This window comes from Ranitomeya imitator, chromosome 1, assembly GCF_032444005.1.
Source record: "Ranitomeya imitator isolate aRanImi1 chromosome 1, aRanImi1.pri, whole genome shotgun sequence".
In the NCBI taxonomy this organism is placed as follows: domain Eukaryota; kingdom Metazoa; phylum Chordata; class Amphibia; order Anura; family Dendrobatidae; genus Ranitomeya; species Ranitomeya imitator.
The window spans coordinates 681,342,296-681,362,339 of NC_091282.1; the positions used below are offsets into that span (position 1 = coordinate 681,342,296).

At 41.9% G+C, this 20,044-nt stretch overlaps 1 protein-coding gene across 2 annotated transcripts in view; it reads right to left on the reverse strand.

The window, feature by feature from the left end:
- Window positions 1-1,899: 1,899 nt before the first annotated feature.
- Window positions 1,900-20,044, reverse strand: part of INO80 (INO80 complex ATPase subunit) — a 171,826-nt gene continuing 153,681 nt past the window's right edge. Inside the window, exons 29-36 of one of the 2 annotated variants that reach the window (XM_069730102.1) lie at window positions 19,775-19,847; window positions 19,172-19,330; window positions 18,889-18,991; window positions 15,723-15,811; window positions 14,537-14,692; window positions 11,657-11,816; window positions 6,943-7,143; window positions 1,900-2,973 (exon numbers count right to left, since the gene is read on the reverse strand). In XM_069730102.1, the coding sequence (XP_069586203.1) occupies window positions 2,759-2,973; window positions 6,943-7,143; window positions 11,657-11,816; window positions 14,537-14,692; window positions 15,723-15,811; window positions 18,889-18,991; window positions 19,172-19,330; window positions 19,775-19,847 (1,156 nt within the window). In that variant the 3' untranslated portion in view covers window positions 1,900-2,758. The remainder of the gene's footprint in view (window positions 2,974-6,942; window positions 7,144-11,656; window positions 11,817-14,536; window positions 14,693-15,722; window positions 15,812-18,888; window positions 18,992-19,171; window positions 19,331-19,774; window positions 19,848-20,044) is intronic. The other variant, XM_069730109.1, reaches the window with a different exon arrangement.

Here is a 20,044-nt window from a genome sequence, read left to right on the forward strand (position 1 = left end):
ATCTTAATGTTTTTCATAGCTGCATTTTTAGACAGCCAAGCCTAACTTTCCCCACATTTTTATTTGGCTTATTTTGTGCCAGAAAGTTTGGACCACAAGGTCACGATAAATGGACAAACCACAGAAAGACCCTAAAACATTCCTGCCAGCAGCTCATCAGTGGGAGAATAAAGCGATCAGCAGTCCGAAAACGGACATGCCCTGTCTACATCATTCCCGATGATCAGGTTAATACTCAATAGTAGATAATATATACAGTCATGACCAAAAGTGTTGGCACCCTTGAAATTGTTCCATAAATAAAGTAGTTCTCAGAGAAAATTATTGCAACTGCACGTTGTGTTAAATACAGGTTCATTTCCTTTGTGTGTATTGGAACAATTAAAAAAATTAAAACATAGAAAAAAGGTAAACTGTACATAATTTCACACAAAACTTCAAAAATGGGCTGCACAAAATTGTTAGCACCCTCAACTTATATTTGGTTGCACACCCTTTGGTATAAATAACTGCAATCAATCGCTTACCAACAAGCTTCTTACACCTCTCACCTGGAATTTTGGACCACTCTTCTTTTGCAAACTGCTGCAGAAATCTCTCATATTTGAAGGGCGCCTTCTCCCAACAGCAATTTTAAGATCTCTCCACAGGCATTCAATGGGATTTACATCCAGACTCATTGCTGTCCACTCCAGAACTCACTAGCACTTTGTTTCCATCCATTTCTGGGTGCTTCTTGAAGTTTATTTGGGGTCATTGTCCTGCTGGAAAACCCATGACCTAGGACACAAACTCAGCTTTCTGACACTGGGCACTACATTGTGACCATAAACCTCTGGTATTCATCAGATTTCATGATGCGTCTTGCATACAGTCAAGGCGCCCAGTGCGAGAGGCAGCAAAACAACCCCAAAACATCTTTGAATTTCCACCATATTTGACTGTAGGTTCTGTGTTCTTTTCTTTGAAGGACTCATTCTGTTTTCGGTAAACAGTAGAATGATGTGATTAACCGAACAGCTCTATCTTCGTATCATCTGTCCACAAGATGCTTTCCCAGAATGATTTTGGCTTACTCACATACATTTTAACAAACTGCAGTCTAGCTTTATTATGTCTCTGTGTCAGCGGTGGGGTCCTCCTGGGTCTCCTGCCATTGAGTTTAATTTCATTCAAATGTCGACAGATTGTTGTTGCTGACACTGATGCACCCTGAACCTGCAGGTCAGCTTGAAATTCTTTGGCACTTTATTGGGGCTGCTTATTCACCCTCTGGACTATCCTGCGTTGCAACCTTTCATCAATTTTTCTCTGTTGTCCAAGTCCAGAGAGATTAGCTACAGTGCCATGGGTTGTAAACTTCTTAATTATGTTGCGCACTGTGGATAAAGAAACATCAAGATCTCTGCAGATGGACTTGTAACCTGATTGTTGATATTTTTCAGCAATTTTGGTTCTCTATTCCTCAGACAGTTTTCTTGGCCTTTGTTCTACATGCTTAGTGTGGCACACACTGCAAAGATTGAGTCAACTTCTCCCCATTTTTATCTGGTTTTAGGTGTGATTTTCATATTGACAACACCTGTTACTTGCCACGGGTATGCTTGAACAAGCACCACATGCTTGAAACAATGTTGTTTATCCACAAGATTGGAAAGGTGCCAACAATTTTATCCAGCCCATTTTTGGGATTTAGTGTGAAATTATGTCCAATTTGCCTTTCTTCCTTTGTTTTTGTTTTAGTCGTTCCAATACACACTAAGGAAATAAACATGTGTATAACAAAATATGTGTACTTGCAATAATTTTCTGGGAGAAATACTTATTTTTCTGGTACAATTTTAAGGATGCAAACACTTTCGGCCATGACTGTAACAGAAAAATCACAAATACAAAAAGTACCTAAAATTACTCAATTTATTATTTTATCTTTAGTTAGTAAAACAAATGTATACATATATACAAATCTGGATATAAAAATAGACAACACGTTGTAAAGAGGAGAAGAAAAATAACTTTGCATCACTTTCCTGCTATTCTATGTATTATTTACACACTAATGATTATGCTGCAAAACTGACCAAAAATGTAAGAGTGCAAATCATCACGGGGTGTATCTTTTACCCCCTTCTTTTTATTTTTTTGCAAGCCCTTCTTGTGGCAAGGTGAGTATAGGCCTTATTAGATTGATCTACAGATTTTTTTTTAGCTTAGACTACACATTTTTGAAAAGAAGTGAATATGATAAAAAGGAGGTAGTAGGCATCACCAGCTGACCACGCTCTTCTATGTACATCTGATTCTTGTCCTTTATTGGGAAGCATATACCCTCACTGTGAGATGACCCATGTTGTTAAAATTGACACTGCCGGAAAGTAATGATTTTTTTTTTCTTAATCAAGTTTCCAGAAGCTACTGGCACATTTGTTTGATCCATAGGTTACAATTAATTATGCAGAGCATTTTCTCTATATCCTCTGTTTGTTTGTTTTTTTTGCAGAGCAATAATACATTAGGATTATGGACCAGAGGAGGGTAATACTGTTTCCCATGGTGGGATAAATTAATTTTATATACACAAATATTAAAGTCAAAATTTTGGATTGATCTAAGGTGGCGGCTTTATATTGTCAAGAGTTAAGATCAGCAGTTTTAATGAAGAAACTCTAAATATGCTCACGTTGCAGCAATCTCATGCTGCACGTTTTTTTCTGTAAATCTTTGGTTGCATATGACCTTGCAAAGAAGAAGTGTCAGATTATAAATTCCCTGGGTTTCCAGTAGTTTTGCTGTGTCTTCGTGATGAAGTATCCTGTGTCTTGCTAATAGGGTTACTGATTTTTGAAGAGCCGGGTACTCCGCTTCCTTTGCTCAGGGGGGAGTTCACTGGGGAGGAGGAGTTTAAATGGATAAAATCGGAAGCTCCATAAGTTCTTAAGAGAGGTGCTGGAAGGGTGCTGTTCGGCTGGTGACCTGCAGAAACAGAAAGAGGAAAAACGTAATTAGCCAGAAAATATGTAAATGAGAAGTTAAAAGTGCATAAATATATATACACACACAAACATATACATACTGCTCAAAAAAATAAAAATAAAGGGAACACTAAAATCCCACATCCTAGATATCACTGAATGAAATATTCCAGTTGTAAATCTTTATTCATTACATAGTGGAATGTGTTGAGAAGAAAAAAAACTAAAAATGATCAATGTAACTCACAACTAATATCCCACGGAGGTCTGGAGTTGGAATGATGATGGAAAATGAAGTTACAGGCTGATCCAACTTCAGTGGAAATGCCTCAAGACAAGGAAATGATGCTCAGTAGTGTGTGTGGCCTTCACGTGCCTGTATGACCTTCCTAAAATGCCTGGGCATGCTCCTGATGAGGCGGCGGATGGTCCCCTGAGGGATCTCCTCCCAGACCTGGACTAAAGCATCCGCCAACTCCTGGACAGTCTGTGGTGCAACGTGACGTTGGAGGATGATGCGAGACATGATGTCCAGATGTGTTCAATCAGATTCATGTCTGGGCAACGGGCGGGTCAGTCCATAGCTTCAATGCCTTCATCTTGCAGGAATTGCTGACACACTCCAGCTACATGAGGTCTGGCATTGTCCTGCATTAGGAGGAGCCCAGGGCCAACTGCTCCAGCAAATGGTCTCACAAGGGGTCTGAGGATCTCATCTCGGTACCTAATAGCAGTCAGGCTACCTCTGGCGAGCACATGGAGGGCTGTGCGGCACCCCACACCATTACTGACCCACTGCCAAACCGGTCATGCTGAAGGATGTTGTAGGCAGATCGCTCTCCACGGCGTTTCCAGACTCTGTCACATGTGCTCAGTGTGAACCTGTTTTCATCTGTGAAGAGCACAGGGCGCCAGTGGCGAATTTGCCAATCCTGGTGTTCTGTGGCAAATGCCAAGCACACTGCACGGTGTTGAGCTGTGAGCACAACCCCCATCTGTGGATGTCGGGCACTCAGACCATCCTCATGGAGTCTGTTTCTAACCGTTTGGGCAGACACATGCACATTTGTGGCCTGCTGGAGTTCATTTTGCAGGGCTCTGGCAGTGCTCCTCCTGTTCCTCCTTGCACAAAGGCTGAGGTAGCGGTCCTGCTGCTGGGTTGTTGCCCTCCTACGACCCCTTCCACGTCTCCTGGTGTACTGGCCTGTCTCCTGGTAGCGCCTCCAGCCTCTGGACACTACGCTGACAGACACAGCAAACCTTCTTGCCACAGCTCACATTGATGTGCCATCCTGGATGAGCTGCACTCCCTGAGCCACTTGTGTGGGTTGTAGAGTCCGTCTCATGCTACCATGAGTGTGAAAGCACAACCAACATTTAAAACTGACCAAAATATCAGCCAGAAAGCATTGGTACTGAGATGTGGTCCACACCTGCAGAACCACTCCATTATTGAGTGTGTCTTGATAATTGCCAATAATTTCCATCTGTTGTCTTCCATTTGCACAACAGCATGTGAAATTGATTGTAAAACAGGGTTGCTTCCTAAGTGGACAGTTTGATTTCACAGAAGTTTGATTTACTTGGAGATATATTCTGTTGTTTAAGTGTTCCCTTTATTTTTTTGAGCAGTGTATATATACCACATACATATGCATATATATATATAATATATACATACGCACAGTGAGATAAGTATTGAACATGTCAGCAATATTCTAAGTAAATCTATTTCTGAAGGCGCAATTGGCATGAAATTGTGACCAGATGTCGGTAACAACACAGACAAAAATACCAAACCATAAATGTCCATAAATTATGTGTAATAATGGGAAATGACACAGGGAGAAAGTATTGAACAAATGAAGAATGAAAAAGACATAGAAAATCATGGCATCAGCTGAAATCTATCAGTAATTAGAACGCAATCCTGCCACTTAGTGAAAAATAATATAAGCTGGTTCAACTGATAGCCTTTAAAAAGATGTCTCATTACCTAGGTGCCACACAAGAAACATCTCGTACTGTTTAAAACCAGTGAGCTGTCTCAAGACCTTCACAATCTTATTGTTGCAAAACATACTGATGGGATTGGTTACAGAATAATTTTTAAACTGCTGAAGATTCCAGGGAGCACTGTTGGGGCTATAATCTGGAAGTGGAAAGCACATAATTTCTCCATAAATGGGCCACAAAAAGATGCTCCCCGCAAGTTTTAATACAGAGGAGTGAAAAGAAATATTAGAACAGTTGACCAAAAGTGTAGCGCTACAGAAAGACCTGGAATCAGCAGGTACAATGGTTTCAATGAAAATTTTAAGTAACGATCTCAACCTCCACAGTCTGTATGCACTCTCACATTTCAGCAAGATAATTATCCATAACACACAGCCAAGGAAACTTAAAAAAAAGCTGCTAGGATGGCTGAGCCAATCATCTGACCTGAATCCAAAAGAAAATTTACGGAAGGAACTAAAGATCAGAGTTCATAGAAGGAGCCCACAGATCCTTCAGGATTGAAAGAGTGCTTGTGTGGAAGAATGGGCAAAAATCACATACAGGAGGCATCTTCAAGCTGTCATCACCAACAAAGGATTATGTACAAAGTATTAAATAAATGTCAGTAAGTGCGTTCAATACTTTTTTTTAATTTCTCATTATTACATATCACTTAATTTATGCATATCTATGAATTGGTTTCTTTGTCGGTGTGGATTGGACGGGTTGTTACTGGCATCTGGTGATAATTTCATGTCAATAGCACCTCTAGAAATAGATTTACGGTACTTAGAAAACTTTTTGACGTGTTTAATACTTATTTCACCCGCTATATATGCAATATTTACTTGTTTTTGATAGATGCTGACTGATTGTGTAGTCAGTGGCCTTGATTCATCAAGCAGCTTTCACCAGTTTTCTGGTACAAACCTCCATGAAATGTTGCTACATTTTTGAACAGCTCAATTTGACTTTTTAAGAAGTTTGACCCCAGTCCCGTTCAACGCTTTCAAATCTACCAAAAATTTGTGTAACAAAAATGGCATAAATGACACCAGAAATGTATAGCAGCCATTGGGAGCAGTAACATTTCTGGTGGAGATGCATGCCTGTTACGCTCTGCGCATTGATCTAACGTGTGTGCGCGCGCGCCTCCATCATTCTTTTGAACACTGCTCTTCCTTCTCTGGGGTGACCTGATCAAGATCACATTGCAGAGGGCAGAAAATGTGGAATGAAGCAAAATCGTCATGCTAGTGTGGGCGCCATCGTTTCACTATATTAAAGGGCCTTTTCAGTTTTGGATCACTCCTGTCTCACAGCTGTTTTTTTTTTTTAAACTGATCTTCACTCACCCTACCCTGGTCCAGTACTGAGTCTCCACCACTGCTCCCAGTGCCTGTCATTGTCTGCAGCCAATAACTGAGCTTAGCTGCTCTTCCTGCGTGGACCACATGAGCCACTGAAATCAGTTATTGGCTGCAGTGCGGTCGTCAGCGCTGCAGACAATAACAGACACTGCAGAGACTCAATGCTGGACCTGTGGAGGGTAACAGTAAACCCACTTTAATGCAAATGTCACCGTCGCTTCAATTTTCTAAGGTTCGTTCTTGAGGAGATCATGCTGTATAGAGCACAGACAGCAGTGGTTATAAGATTGACAGTCATGCAGCGGAATGGCAGGGACAGCTACATTACCCAATCAAAACTATGGCCCCCACAGTAGCGGGACAATTCCCCTGCATTCCCTTGCACTGCACATGATCTCTGCCCTAAACAGCGAGATCTCGTGATAAATTAAATCTCACTGATCAGAAGCCAGCAACCATGTTCAGTGCCGAGGAGAGACGTGGTGCCCCCGGGAATAGACGGCGACTTTAGAAAGTCTTTTTTTATTTCTCATAACTGAAATTAAATAAAAATAAGGTAAAATCTGATGATCGGTGCACTTTCAGATATTACTCAATATCACCTTTTGACACATTGTATCCATAAGCCGCAAATGCTGCGGCAGCTCCAGCCATTGCTCCCGCCATTGCGGCTGCACTGCCAGCCGTGGACTTCCGGCTTCGAGATTTCCCCCCCTTTGCTCCGTTTCCAACAGTTTTTGTACGCCCTCGGTTGCGGTTTGTTTTTGCTCGTCCACTGGAAGATGTTTCTGGACTGAAAATTCCTGTGAAAGAAAATATAATGATCATAAAAATCCAATCTCACCCTTTAGCCAAATTCATTGATCACTTGGAAAGCCGACTTAAAGCAGCTGTAAAAGCAATAAACCCTGAAAATCCCTTAAAATCACAATTTATCCTGAGAAATGTACCTTCTGTCTTCTCTAGAACAGCACTTTATATCATACATGTGATAGATCTACGGTGTCACCTAGGCTGTACACGGGAAACATCATTCATTGGAGCTTTGAAAATGAAGATGTTAGACAGTCTTGTGCTTTAAAGAGAAATCAAAGGGGACCTGTCAGTGGGTCAAAAGTGATGAGCTGTTGCTCTTATTTTATTCCCTCTCCTCCCCTAAATATTGCATTTTTCTTTTTTTGCAAATCCGCCATACGGTTCCAAAGATATGGGTCTGGTTAATTTAGTGCTAATGTTTATAGTCTGTACTAATGGAGGCGGTTCTCATAGGGCAATTATGCAGAGCAGTCTAAAGACACGCCTCAGAGAAACATGTAAGCCACACCCCTTGGTAAAAACCATACAAAATCTGCACAAAATAAAATGGGCGGTATCTCTGGAATCGTATGCTTGATTTGTAAAGAAAAAAAAAGGGAATACTTAGGGAAGAAGTGGGAATAAAAGAAGAGCAAAAACTGCCCAATTTGAACCTGGTGACAGATGGCCTTTAAGTTTGAATAGTTATCCTTTTTATCCTCCCTTCTATTACAGACAGTTTCCAGTGAACTGGTACAACCTCCAATCATTGGCTGGTATCAGAGAGGGGAGAATCCAAACACATTAGAGGATCAAGAAGACAATATGACCTGTAAGGTTTTTTGCCACTATAAGTGGTTGCAAATATATGGCATATACAGTGGGAGAAATAAGTATTTGATCCCTTTCTGATTTTGCAAGTTTGCCCACTGACAAAGACATAAACAGTCTATAATTTTAAGGGTAGGTTAATTTTAACATTGAGAGCTAGAATATCAAAAATAAAATTCAGAAAATCACATTGTATAAATTATATAAATTTGTATTTTGCAGCGAGAAATAAGCATTTGATCCCTCTGGCAAACAAGACTTAATACTTGGTGGCAAAACCCTTGTTGGCAAGCACAGCAGTCAGACATTTTTTGTAGTTGATGATGAGGTTTGCGCACATGTCAGGAGGAATTTTGGTCCACTCCTCTTTGCAGATCATCTCTAAATCACTAAGATTTTGAGGATGTCCCTTGGCAACTCGGAGCTTCAACTCCCTCCATAAGTTTTGTATGGGATTAAGGTCTGGAGACTGGTTAGGTCACTCCATGACTTTAATGTGATTCTTTTAGAGCCACTCCTTTGTTGACTTGGCTGTATGTTTTGGGTCATTGTCTTGCTGGAAGACCCAGTCAAGACCCATTTTGAATGCCCTGGCAGAGGGAAGGAGGTTGTCACCCAGGATTTTACGGTACATGGCTCCATCCATTCTCCCATTGATGCAGTGAAGTAGTCCGGTGCCCTTAGCAGAGAAACACCCCCAAAACATAATGTTTCCACCTCCATGCTTGACAGTGGGGATGGTGTTCTTTAGGTCATTGGCAGCATTTCTCTTCCTCCAAACACAGTGAGTTGAGTTAATGCCAAGGAGCTCACTTTTTGTCTCATCTGACCACAGCACCTTCTCCCAATCACTCACAATTGACAGTCATTTTGTATTTCTTCCATTTTCTTACTATTGCACCAACAGTTGTCTCCTTCTCACCCAGCATCTTATTTATAGTTTTGTAGCCCATTCCAGCTTTATGCAGGTCTATGCTCTTGTCCCTGACATCCTTATAAAGCTCCTTGGTCTTGCCCATGTTGTAGAGGTTAGAGTCTGACTGATTAAGTGAGTCTATGGACAGGAGTCTTTTATAAAGGTGACTATGTAAGATAGCTGTCTTTAATGCAGGTAATGAGTTGATTAGGAGCGTCTAACTGGTCTGTAGGAGCCAGAACTCTTAATGGTTGGTAGGGGATCAAATACTCATATCTCACTTTAAAATGCAAATAAATTTATATAATTTATACAATGTGATTTTCTGAATTTTATTTTTTATATTCTATCTTTCAATGTTAAAATGAACCTACCCTTAAATTGCCTTTGTCAGTGGCCAAACTAACAAAATCAGCAAGGGATTAAATACTTATTTACCCCACTGTACATCTGCAGACCAATAATGTCTATGTATCGGACCTATGAATGATAAGCTGGTCATATAGTACACGTGAATATAAGAAACTTTGTAATATATCTTATCTGAGAAATCTGCTTCTTTCTCCTGCAGGACTAATCGTTCACTCTCAAAAATCTCAATAGAATAAAGTTCTATGGAGAACTGCAAGTGTCATTTCAGGAGAACTTGCAGCAGAATGTCGGGTTCTGTCTCTAGCTCCTCCCTCTCCATAGAACTTTATAGGCACCAGCTTTAATCTCCTATCTCAGTAATGGGAAATCTTCACAGAAAACAGATTTTACTCCTGAACTGAGAATGAAAGATCAGTCCAGGTCTAGGAGAAAGAAGCGGATTTCCCTTGTAAATGGCAAAGTTGCTTAATTTCAGGTGTACTGTGATTCATGAAAGAAAAATTACACCAATGGTTACTTTTAACCACTTATACAGGTTCTCTGAGAAGTTGTCCAAAATGGTTGTTCCACGTTTCCGTCCTATTAATGCATTAGGACGGGTTGCCTCAACAAATGCTGCTTGAGACAGATGTCTGTTAGAGATGTTAGGGCAAGTTCCTGTCAGGCTGAGGGGCAGCATCAAGAACAAGCATGACCGATCTGATCACTTAGCTGGGCAAGGCTGAAACAGGAGTGGGAAAAGGTTTTGTCCTAATTCAGCCCCGCTCCATGCTCAGTTGTAACCCCATCCTATCAGACTGGTTATTTCCTGCTGCTTCACGCCTAGTTGTAAACCTGTCAGGCGGAGTGTAAAAAGTTCACCATGCTGCTCCTCGGCCTGAAAGGACTTGCCAAAATATTGCTCAGAGACATCTGTCTCAAGCTCAGTTTCTTCAGGCAACCTGCTCTAATTTGTGCCCAAGACTGGTTGCAGCCAGAAATATGCAATGATAGCCATTTTGGACAACTTCATGGAGAAGCCCTTTAAGAACGGAGCAATTTTGGGTCTCAAAGACAGGTCAATGTCTTTTTTTATATATATATCTTCTGAAAAATATACCTTTTTATTTTTCCACTGATGTTTTCTATTTTTGTAACAAATTGTATTTTTCAATGGTAAGATTTGTCACTACATACAATGTATTAGATACATTTTACTAACTAATTCTGTGGTGGGGGCTGGGAATTAAAAAAAAAGAAGAGTCAAAACTGAAAAATAACAAGTGAATGTGGACAGATAAAGTTATGGCTCTTGGAAGAAGTGGAGGAAAGAAGCAAAAAGGCAAAAATGTAAAATAAATGAATCAATAAATCACCCGGTCAGTAAGGGAATTTTTCATTGCTCTGTCTCCTCATAACCCTCCCATCTAGATGAAAGGTGACAGTTAGTGCTGATAAGATTCTATGTAGATGGAAGGGGGAGGAGCTAATCTGTAGTATCTCATCTTCCATCTAAAAAATACAGATTTGGCATCGCTGCGTTCAGAAATGTCTGATCTATCAAAATAGATAAAGAATTAATTTGATTGGTAAATGGCATAACGAGAAAAAAATCAAAAAGTCATATAATTCCTTTTTTTTTGGTCACCGCAAAATTGCAATAAAATGCATTAACAGGTGATCAAAACATCATATTTATCCCAAAATGGTACCAATAAAAACATCAGCTTGGCACGCAAAAAATAAGCCCTTACCCAGTCCCAGATCCCGAAAAATTGAGATGCTACGGGTCTCGGAAAATGGCCCCTTTTTTTGTTTCACAAATTTGGGATATTTTTTTTCCACCATAAAAATAAAAAAGAACCTAGACATGTTTGGTATCTACGTACTCGTAATGACCTGGAGAAACATAATGGCAGGTCAGTTTTAGCGTTTAGTGAATATGGTAAAAAAAAAAAAAAAAAATTGTGGAATTGAACTTTTTGTTTTTTTGCAATTTCACTGCACTTGGATTTTTTTTCCCCATTTTCCGGTACAAGACATGGTAAAACCAATGGCGTCGTTCAAAAGTACAACTCGTCCCGCAAAAAACAAGCCTTGACATTGGCCATATTGAAGGAAAAAAATAAAAAAAAGTTATGGCTCTGGGAAGAAGAAAGGGGTTAAATGCTGCATTTAGAAATTGACCGTGGCATTTAAGTGGTTACATTGCAGTAATCGGAGTGTGCGCCTGTTGCTGCACTTACAGGCAGATGCTGGCTGTGTAATACAGCACTGCCAGCAGAGACCCTGAAACTGGTGGAAACTAATACAGTAAATATAGTGAAAAATTGCAAAACCTTTCATTAGCCAAAATGCAACATTTTCAGAAAGCAGCAGACATGACTATTAGATCGAGCGGTGTGATGGCAAAGTGTACAGACCATTAAGCGTGTCTGATGCGGAGCCGGTGATGGATGCCGGAGAGTTTGTTCCCCGAGACTGCTGGGCTGAAGAGGAAGGATCATCTACTATCACCAACATGTCATTGCTGCTCTCATCCAGCGCGATAGATCCGGTGTGGAGTTCACTGCTGATGGAGATCTACAGACAACACAACAATACAATGACTCCTCAGGAATAGCCCGGCACGGCGTCACACTTCACCAGTAACAAGGACGACACCGGCTCTTCATTAATCTTCTATGGTTTCAATCAGGTTTCTATGTGGAGTGTCACTGTCGTTTCAACACTCTTATGCTGGTAGATGCCCAATCTGTAACATGCCTTCAGATAACAATATATTGTATTTTTTGTGTAAAAAAAATGAAGTTATGGCCACTAAGTTATACACTGTGCCTGCCTGTGTACGGAGAGCGTCCCCCTGGGCTCTGCGCAGAGCACAGCAATTGTCCCCTGAGCTGTGTATCTAATCCTATCATGTGTAATTCAGTCTGTGCATCTAATCCCATCCTGTATGATCCAGTCCATGTATCTAATCCTTATAGGAAAAACACTGTATGCACTACTTGAAGAGGTGCCCAAGTAGGGTCCAACACCATATATCAAGAGAAAATAAACTTAGGCACTCAACTTTGCCGAATTTTATGATTAATGTAGTCATCAAATTAAACGTTTCGGCCACAATAGACGGCCTTCTTCAGTAACAATGTGCAGGGTTAGAGATATGCGTGAATGACCGCATGTAAAAGTGTCCCACATCAGCACTGTAGCAGAGTGAATCTGCAGGGAAGCGAAATGTCCAAAGACCGGGTAACCGGTAATGCTTGAGAGCCCAGGTGGGCGGCGTGGCAGTCAGACGCGGTATCCACCGCTAGTCAGAGCAGATTCACTCTGCTACAGTGCTGATGTGGGACACTTTTACATGCGGTCATTCACGCATATCTCTAACCCTGCACATTGTTACTGAAGAAGGCCGTCTATTGTGGCCGAAATGTTTAATTTGATGACTACATTAAATCATAATATTCCGCAAAGTTGAGTGCCTAAGTTTATTTTCTCTTGTATCTAATCCTATCATGTCTAAGGCTACGTTCACATTGGCGTTCCGCCAATGTGCGTCGCTGTTGCGCCGGCGACGCGCCCCTATGTTTAACATAGGGGACGCGTGCGTCGTTTTGGTGGCGTTTTTCGCCACGTGCGTCGTTTCCGACGCTAGCGTCGGACGCAAGAAAACGCTACATGTAGCATTTTCTGTGCGTCCGATTTTCGTCGGAAAACGACGCACGCGTCGCAAAACGCGCGCGTTCTTGCGCGCGTTTGCGTGCGTTTTAGCGTGCGTCGCGCGTTGCGTCGCCGACACACGGCGGCGCAACGCTAATGTGAACGTAGCCTAATTCTGACTGCTGAACAGTGTAATCACATTGCAGTCACTAACAAAACGGCCATACACTGTGATCCTAAATGCACTCCTCTCCTTCTTTTGCATTAGTGAAGTGGAATCAGACCCAGCAGACCTCGCCCACACCAGGACTCGCCCACACCAGGCCCCGTCCACACCAGGGCCCGTCCACACCAGGGCCCGTCCACACCAGGCCCCGTCCACACCAGGCCCCGTCCACACCAGGCCCCGTCCACACCAGGCCCCGTCCACACCAGGGCCCGTCCACACCAGGCCCCGTCCACACCAGGCCCCGTCCACACCAGGCCCCGTCCACACCAGGCCCCGTCCACACCAGGCCCCGTCCACACCAGGCCCCGTCCACACCAGGCCCCGTCCACACCAGGCCCCGTCCACACCAGGGCCCGTCCACACCAGGCCCCGTCCACACCAGGCCCCGTCCACACCAGGCCCCGTCCACACCAGGCAACACCCACATTTACGGCAGATGTTATGCAAGCTAACAATACACTAGATTTTATGGCAAGTTTCAGCAGTTGCTCCCCCTAGTGTTTCAAAGTTGAAAATAGCAAAACTTGTATCATTATTATTGTTTTTGATATTTTATACCATATCTTATATAATTAGTATATAAAATAAGTGAAACATTGATACTTTGGATTTTTTGGGGATGACACATTCCATTTAAAAGCTTGATGCTGCTCCCTGCACAGCACACAATATCTTGCCTGGATCTGTCTATAAAAGCTGTGCATCTGTACCCTCAGTTTCCCTCCTCTCCTTTATGGCAGACCAGCAGTGCATGTCTCTCCTTCTGGTTTTCACTTTAATGTTTGTGCAGTGGGAAAGCTGGGTTCCAGCTGTGTGCTCACTGTGAAACGTCCTCCGTCACCCATCTTTCCCACTACTTTGTATTCTGGTTATGTCAGTCACTGGCCAGTCACCTGCTGCTGTGCAGCTTGTGGGAAAGCTGGATCTCCGCTGTGCTCACTCTGACAGTCAGTGTAACCCAGCTTTCTCACAAGCTGCACATGACAGTGATCTATAGTAGGAATTAGGGCGGTGCAATTGAGCAGATTAATTTGATTAAATCTCCTTTGGAGGTCCGCACAATGGTTATTCTGAATAAAATTGAAAATTTGATTCCTGCTCCGCCCCCTCTGCAGTCATTGGTGGAGCAGGCGGTAGAGGAGGGACAGCATAGCCGCTGAGTGCCGTGATTGGTTGGAGCAGCTTAAACCTAAGCGGGGGCTGAGTAAGCGGTGCGCCAGGAGAGGTTGTGTGCACGCAGAGAAAAAAACAAGTTTAGTGTCGTAACTTTCTTCACCATTTAGATATAGAGAAATATCTCCCTACATACACTGCAGATTTGACCGGCCTAAAAGAGCCAAACATTTTTGGCAATGAGCTCATTCTTGGTTCTACATCACTTCTCTTTATGAGCTATGGCAGCCGCACTCACCTCACTGAACGGACTGGGCATGGCGGAGTCCACGCTGATGAAGGAGTCGTCTCCATCTGCGGACAGGTTTGAGTTATCAGCTGAGGGCACAAACGGAATAACCAAGTTAATGGCATCTCTTTTCTTCTTCCCATCAATCTCGTCTTCTTTCTTCTTCTGCAATGACAAGAAAATGAATAAAAAATGGTCAGTAATAAAAGATAACAAAAAAAAAAACCGAAGGAGGCAAGAAAAAAACCCTAAAAAATAATCAATGGTTACATTTGACAAGCAAATAAGGCTATTTTTTTATATAAAAGGTTTACACTTTGACAATGCTTCAGGCATGTGTATCAATAGAGCGACATTTGCAGTTTCACATCACTGACCAGTCTGCAGCAGGCATCAAACACAGCTCAGCTCTGCACTGCTCAGTAAGAAGGGAGCATCGATGGTCAGCATGGTCAGTAATCTGTGACCGCCGGCAGGGAGATCTCCAAATCTCCTTACCTAGTGGCATTCCTGGCTCTTCTTCTGCTTAGCCGGGCTGGCACAACATCCTCATTGTGCTGTGGCGCACACAAAACGTCGTGCCGGGCCTGGCTAATCAAAAGAAATGATAGGAATGCCAGGAAGTAAGGAGATTCGCAGGGCTCCGGCCCCACAGTTACACATTACAGGCTCTGCTGTAGAGGAGCGCAGGACAGTTGGGCTCTGCTGAAAACCAGCTAACATAGCAATGATGTTAAAACACGCAGCCAGCTAGGCAGCTATGGCAGAAGGTAAAACAGGCCACGCAGGGCACTGTACAGAAGCACGGAGTCTATTTTAAAGGTAGAATACACTTAATGTCAGAGGTGGAGGCCAACTGAGACAGCACTGCGCATAATCAGGACAATGGAACCTGAAGGAGCATCTGTTGGAAGGTGGTGTATGCAAAATCAGGCAGATCCAAAACGGAGTTATAGTGGCAGAAATTTGTAAAAAAATATCTACGGTATATGTGTGTACATTATTATAAGACCACTATGTTATTTTGGGGATAACCATTTAAAGGGAACCAGTCACCATTTTTTTTAGTATCCCAAATGCATAACGACAGCAGAAAAAGGTGGTGGCCTTTGTTGGGATACAAAAAAAACTGGTGACCGGTCCCCTTTAAATAGCTTGTACATGAAACAATACAAAAATTTAGAGAGGAAATCACCTTTTCTGCATATTTTTCCCTTTTTCTCTTGCGCTCTTTCACTTTGTTGGTCTCCTCTTGCTGTCTTTTCTCCTCTTGCCTCTGGCGTACTGCCAAAAATATGTAATAAGACAAGAAACGTTACAAATGTTTTGTAAGCTTTTAGAAAGTGCCTAAAGACCTGTTTACATCCCTTTTTGAGGGCTATTTTAGTGCTCGAAGTATTTGTGTGCATTCCCTGCACCACAGATCCACGCTTCACCTAACAAAACACTGCATGCAGCGCAAAATATAACAAGTATGGAAGACAAATGATTTCTAGTAAAAGCATTTACTTTTCGAGCGCATCGAAACACGAGGGCCACAAACGGGGGAAGTCGACATCAGATTACGGCCAATAACATAATTATACTGGTGTTACAGGGAAGCTACAATCAGAAAATCACCTACTGTTTAAGTCAGGCGTTTGTGTTAAATATATTTTTTTCTATTGTTTGGCAAGGTTGTTGCTTTTTATTTTATTTTTTTTTAAATCCCAATCTGTTAATTAACCCATTCATGACCATACTATTTTCCTTTTTTTTTTCCCTCCCTTTCTTTCAAGAGCTATAAGATTTTATTTTTGTGTCCAAATAACCATATGAGGGCTTGAGTTTTCCAGGACAAGTTGTACTTTTGAATGACAGTAAAAATTGCAAGTGCGTTGAAATTGCAAAAAAAAAAAAAAAAAAAGCCGGAGAAACCAGAGGAAAGCCACACAAAACACAGAGAGAACATAAAAAGAAGGGAGTAAAAATAACACACCCCGAGAAAAGGACAGACCCGGCTTTCTCCATGTTGGACATGTAATGACACATAGCCTTGTTCTCCTCACTGATCTCTCTGCTGAAACCTACTGTGATTACAAGCTAGGGAGGGGAGTAGAACTGTGTGTAAATTACAAACACCTCTTGCAGCTCTCCTCTCACAGCACTGTCGAGTCTGTTACCCTCACTCTCCCCCACACTGACTGCAGAGAAATGAGAGCAGCAAAAGGTGTATGAAATGATACACAGCTCTGCTTTACTCCCCTCTCCCGCTAGTAATCACAGTAGATGCCATCAGTGAGCAGAGAATAGCAGTGTGTTCCCCCGATAACAGCTCCGGCTTATGTTTGGTCGCATCATGTAGGGAAAAGGTAAATGCCTCCAGTGAAGAATTTCTATTCATGCCCCCTTGGGTCAAAGTTTAAACTAAATCCAAACATCACAAGCTAATATCGCTGCAACAGAGATGAAAAATTAAAAAATAAAAATGTTTTACTGAGCTCCAAAGCCCCCTTTTTCTTTTATTATGGGTCTGTGAACTAACAAGCAGGTAGTTGTTAGACAGAGCATTGGCTTCTCTTGACAGGACGTGACTATCGACATCATGCTGATTGACAGCCGGCCCCTCCAATTGTGCAGCAGAGAGCCGCTGTCAGCATAATGTCGGCGGTCGCGTCCTGTCAACAGGGCGGAGCGGAAGAGAAACCGATGATCTGTCGATGTGACATCAGCGCAAGCAGCTGAATAATCGTTAGCAGCGGTCTGTAACCACTCTGTGTCGGCAGAGATCAGTGCCGGACACAGCAGGCATATAGCAACTACCTGCCTATTATTTTTTTTTTTACTATGAACATAAAAACTATGAAAAAGTCCTTGCTACATCTGTTAATAGAATGCTTATTATTCACCCAGGCACATGCAATATATGAACTATTACATTTTTGACACAGGCCAGTAATGGTTGAAATCATACAGAACTTTTTCTTTCGTTCTGAAAAACAGAACCCAGACAAACCCCATAATAGTGAACGGGATTCCCCTACATCTTTGTGCTTATCTGATGCAATGTATCACTTATTACATTTGTCTGTTACAAAAATGGAAACATGAACAGAGTCTATGTTGTGATCTAGATGTGTGCCATGTTATGGTTAATTCCAGAAAGCCTTGCATTTCTATGGAAGAGAATGGAGATGACTATATACCCAGAAGTCTTCCCTAATATGTAGTCATATTACTGCTATCAAACAGTAATTAGCCTCTAAGATAACCAACAGTATACTTTATTACTCAGTAGCAAATCCCAGACATTTATCACCCATCCTGAGATAGAGTGATAGGAGTCAACTAAGGGTAACATTCTTAAAAGAGTTACCGTTACTTTAATTTTTATCTCATCAATCAATAGTACACATGAAAATAAGAAACTTTGTAATATATCTTATCAGAGAAATCTGCTTCCTATTACTGGGATAGGAGAGGACTACTGATGAGCGAGTATACTCGTTGCTCGAAATTTCCCGAGCACGCTCAGGTGGTCTCCGAGTATTTATGACTGCTAGATTTAGTTTTCCTTGCCGCAGCTGGATGATTTACAGCTACTAGCCAGGCTGAGTACATGTGGGGGTTGCCTGGTTGCTAGGGAATCCCCACATGTAATGAAGCAGGCTAGTAGCCGCAAATCATCCAGCTGCGGCAAGGAAAACTAAATCTCCGAGTAGTCATAAATACTCGGAGACCACCTGAGCGTGCGCGGGAAAACCCGAGCAACGAGTACACTCGCTCATCACTAGAGAGAACAGTTAGTGCTTGTAAAATTCGATGGAACCAAGAGGACAGTGGAAAAACAGACAAGGAGTGGAAAGGCAGACAAGCTCTCCTGGAATGATAGTTATAGTTTTCCACAGAACTTTACGAGCACCGACTGTCATCTCCTATTTCTGTAATGGAAAAATCTGTCTTCACTGAATTGAGAAATCTGAAAAGTAGGAGAAGGGAGCAGACTTCTCAGATATAGTACATATATATGTATGTATGTATATATATATATATATATATATATATACCGTATATATATATATGTGTGTGTGTGTGTGTGTGTGTGTGTGTGTGTGTGTGTGTGTGTGTGTGTGTGTGTGTGTGTGTATGTATGTATGTATGTATGTATATATATATATATATATATATATATATATATATATATATAGTACACTACATAATTCCTTAATTAAACATGTACTATTCATATACGGAATATACGAAGAAAATAATTGAAATTAAAACAGTGGTCATTCTAAGTATAATGGATCTTTTAGTATAAGAAATGAGTGAGGAAATGACTCTTGCAATAGTTTAAAAATAAAAGTGATCCAATAGCTTACATTTCTTTTCCAATTCCTCATCATCCAAGAGCAGGCTGACTACTTCCTTTGGTTTCAGAGTGTCTGGTTTAAAATTTCCTCCAGAGATCACAACTCGCTGGATCTGTTAGAGAAGACGAAACATGAATCTTGAGCGTGCACCAAACCAATAAGTGAAATAACAAACCTAGGACATATCATAAAACCCAACATGTACTACTATGGACCATAAGGGGACGCGCGCGCCTTGTGGATCACATGTTGATGGACGAGTCTGAAGAAAAGGACACCCAATGTGCTGTACCTCGCTTTTCTCCTTTGCCCTCTGAAGTATACGTTCTTCAATGGTGCCTTTACATATCAATCTGTAAACAGTGACTTGCTTGGTCTGACCAAGACGGTGGGCTCGGTCCATGGCCTGTTGGTCCACAGTCGGGTTCCAGTCGCTATCGTAGAAAATCACCTGAACGAGAATAATAGAAAGGGAAGAAAAATGTCCAGTATTAGGGTAGTAGTGAGTTTTTGCAATGGGAATGGTTAGTGGGTCATATACACAAGTGTGGAGTGGAAATAACGCTTGTGCACATGTGGCGGTAGCAAACAACACCTGTACATTGATACAGCGGTCTGCAAATAGTTAGGGTTCAAAGGGGTGCTCTCTTTTCAAAAAAATCCAAGTCTGTGCATGCTACGGGCACTGAGCTCACCGGCTCTCCCTGTGTAGGCGGTACACCCCGATTAGAGCCACTGAGCTCAGCCAATATCAGACACTGGGAGCAGCAGAAGAAACTCAATGGTGGACACGGGGACTACATTTTTAAATAAACTGCTCCAGGCAAAATGTTGCCTTCCACACAGGACTTGCAGGCAGAAGCTTTATCACAGACTGAGGTTTCCAGAGCCTTACCGTATCAGCAGCAGTGAGATTAATACCCAGGCCCCCGGCTCTAGTACTCAGCAAGAACACAAATATGTCAGTCCTAATTGGGAAACAAAATCATGGGAGAACTTTCATTTTTTGAATAACATAAATCTAGGGGATAAGGGAAAAAACTTAAAAAATTAAAAACTATCTGCCTAAAATCAGACTGACTTGAGTCCAGAAGTTACTCATTGTAGCACCCACTGAGCAGCTGTGTAATGTAAGCAATGTGTGGTGTGGCCCCTGGTGGAGCTC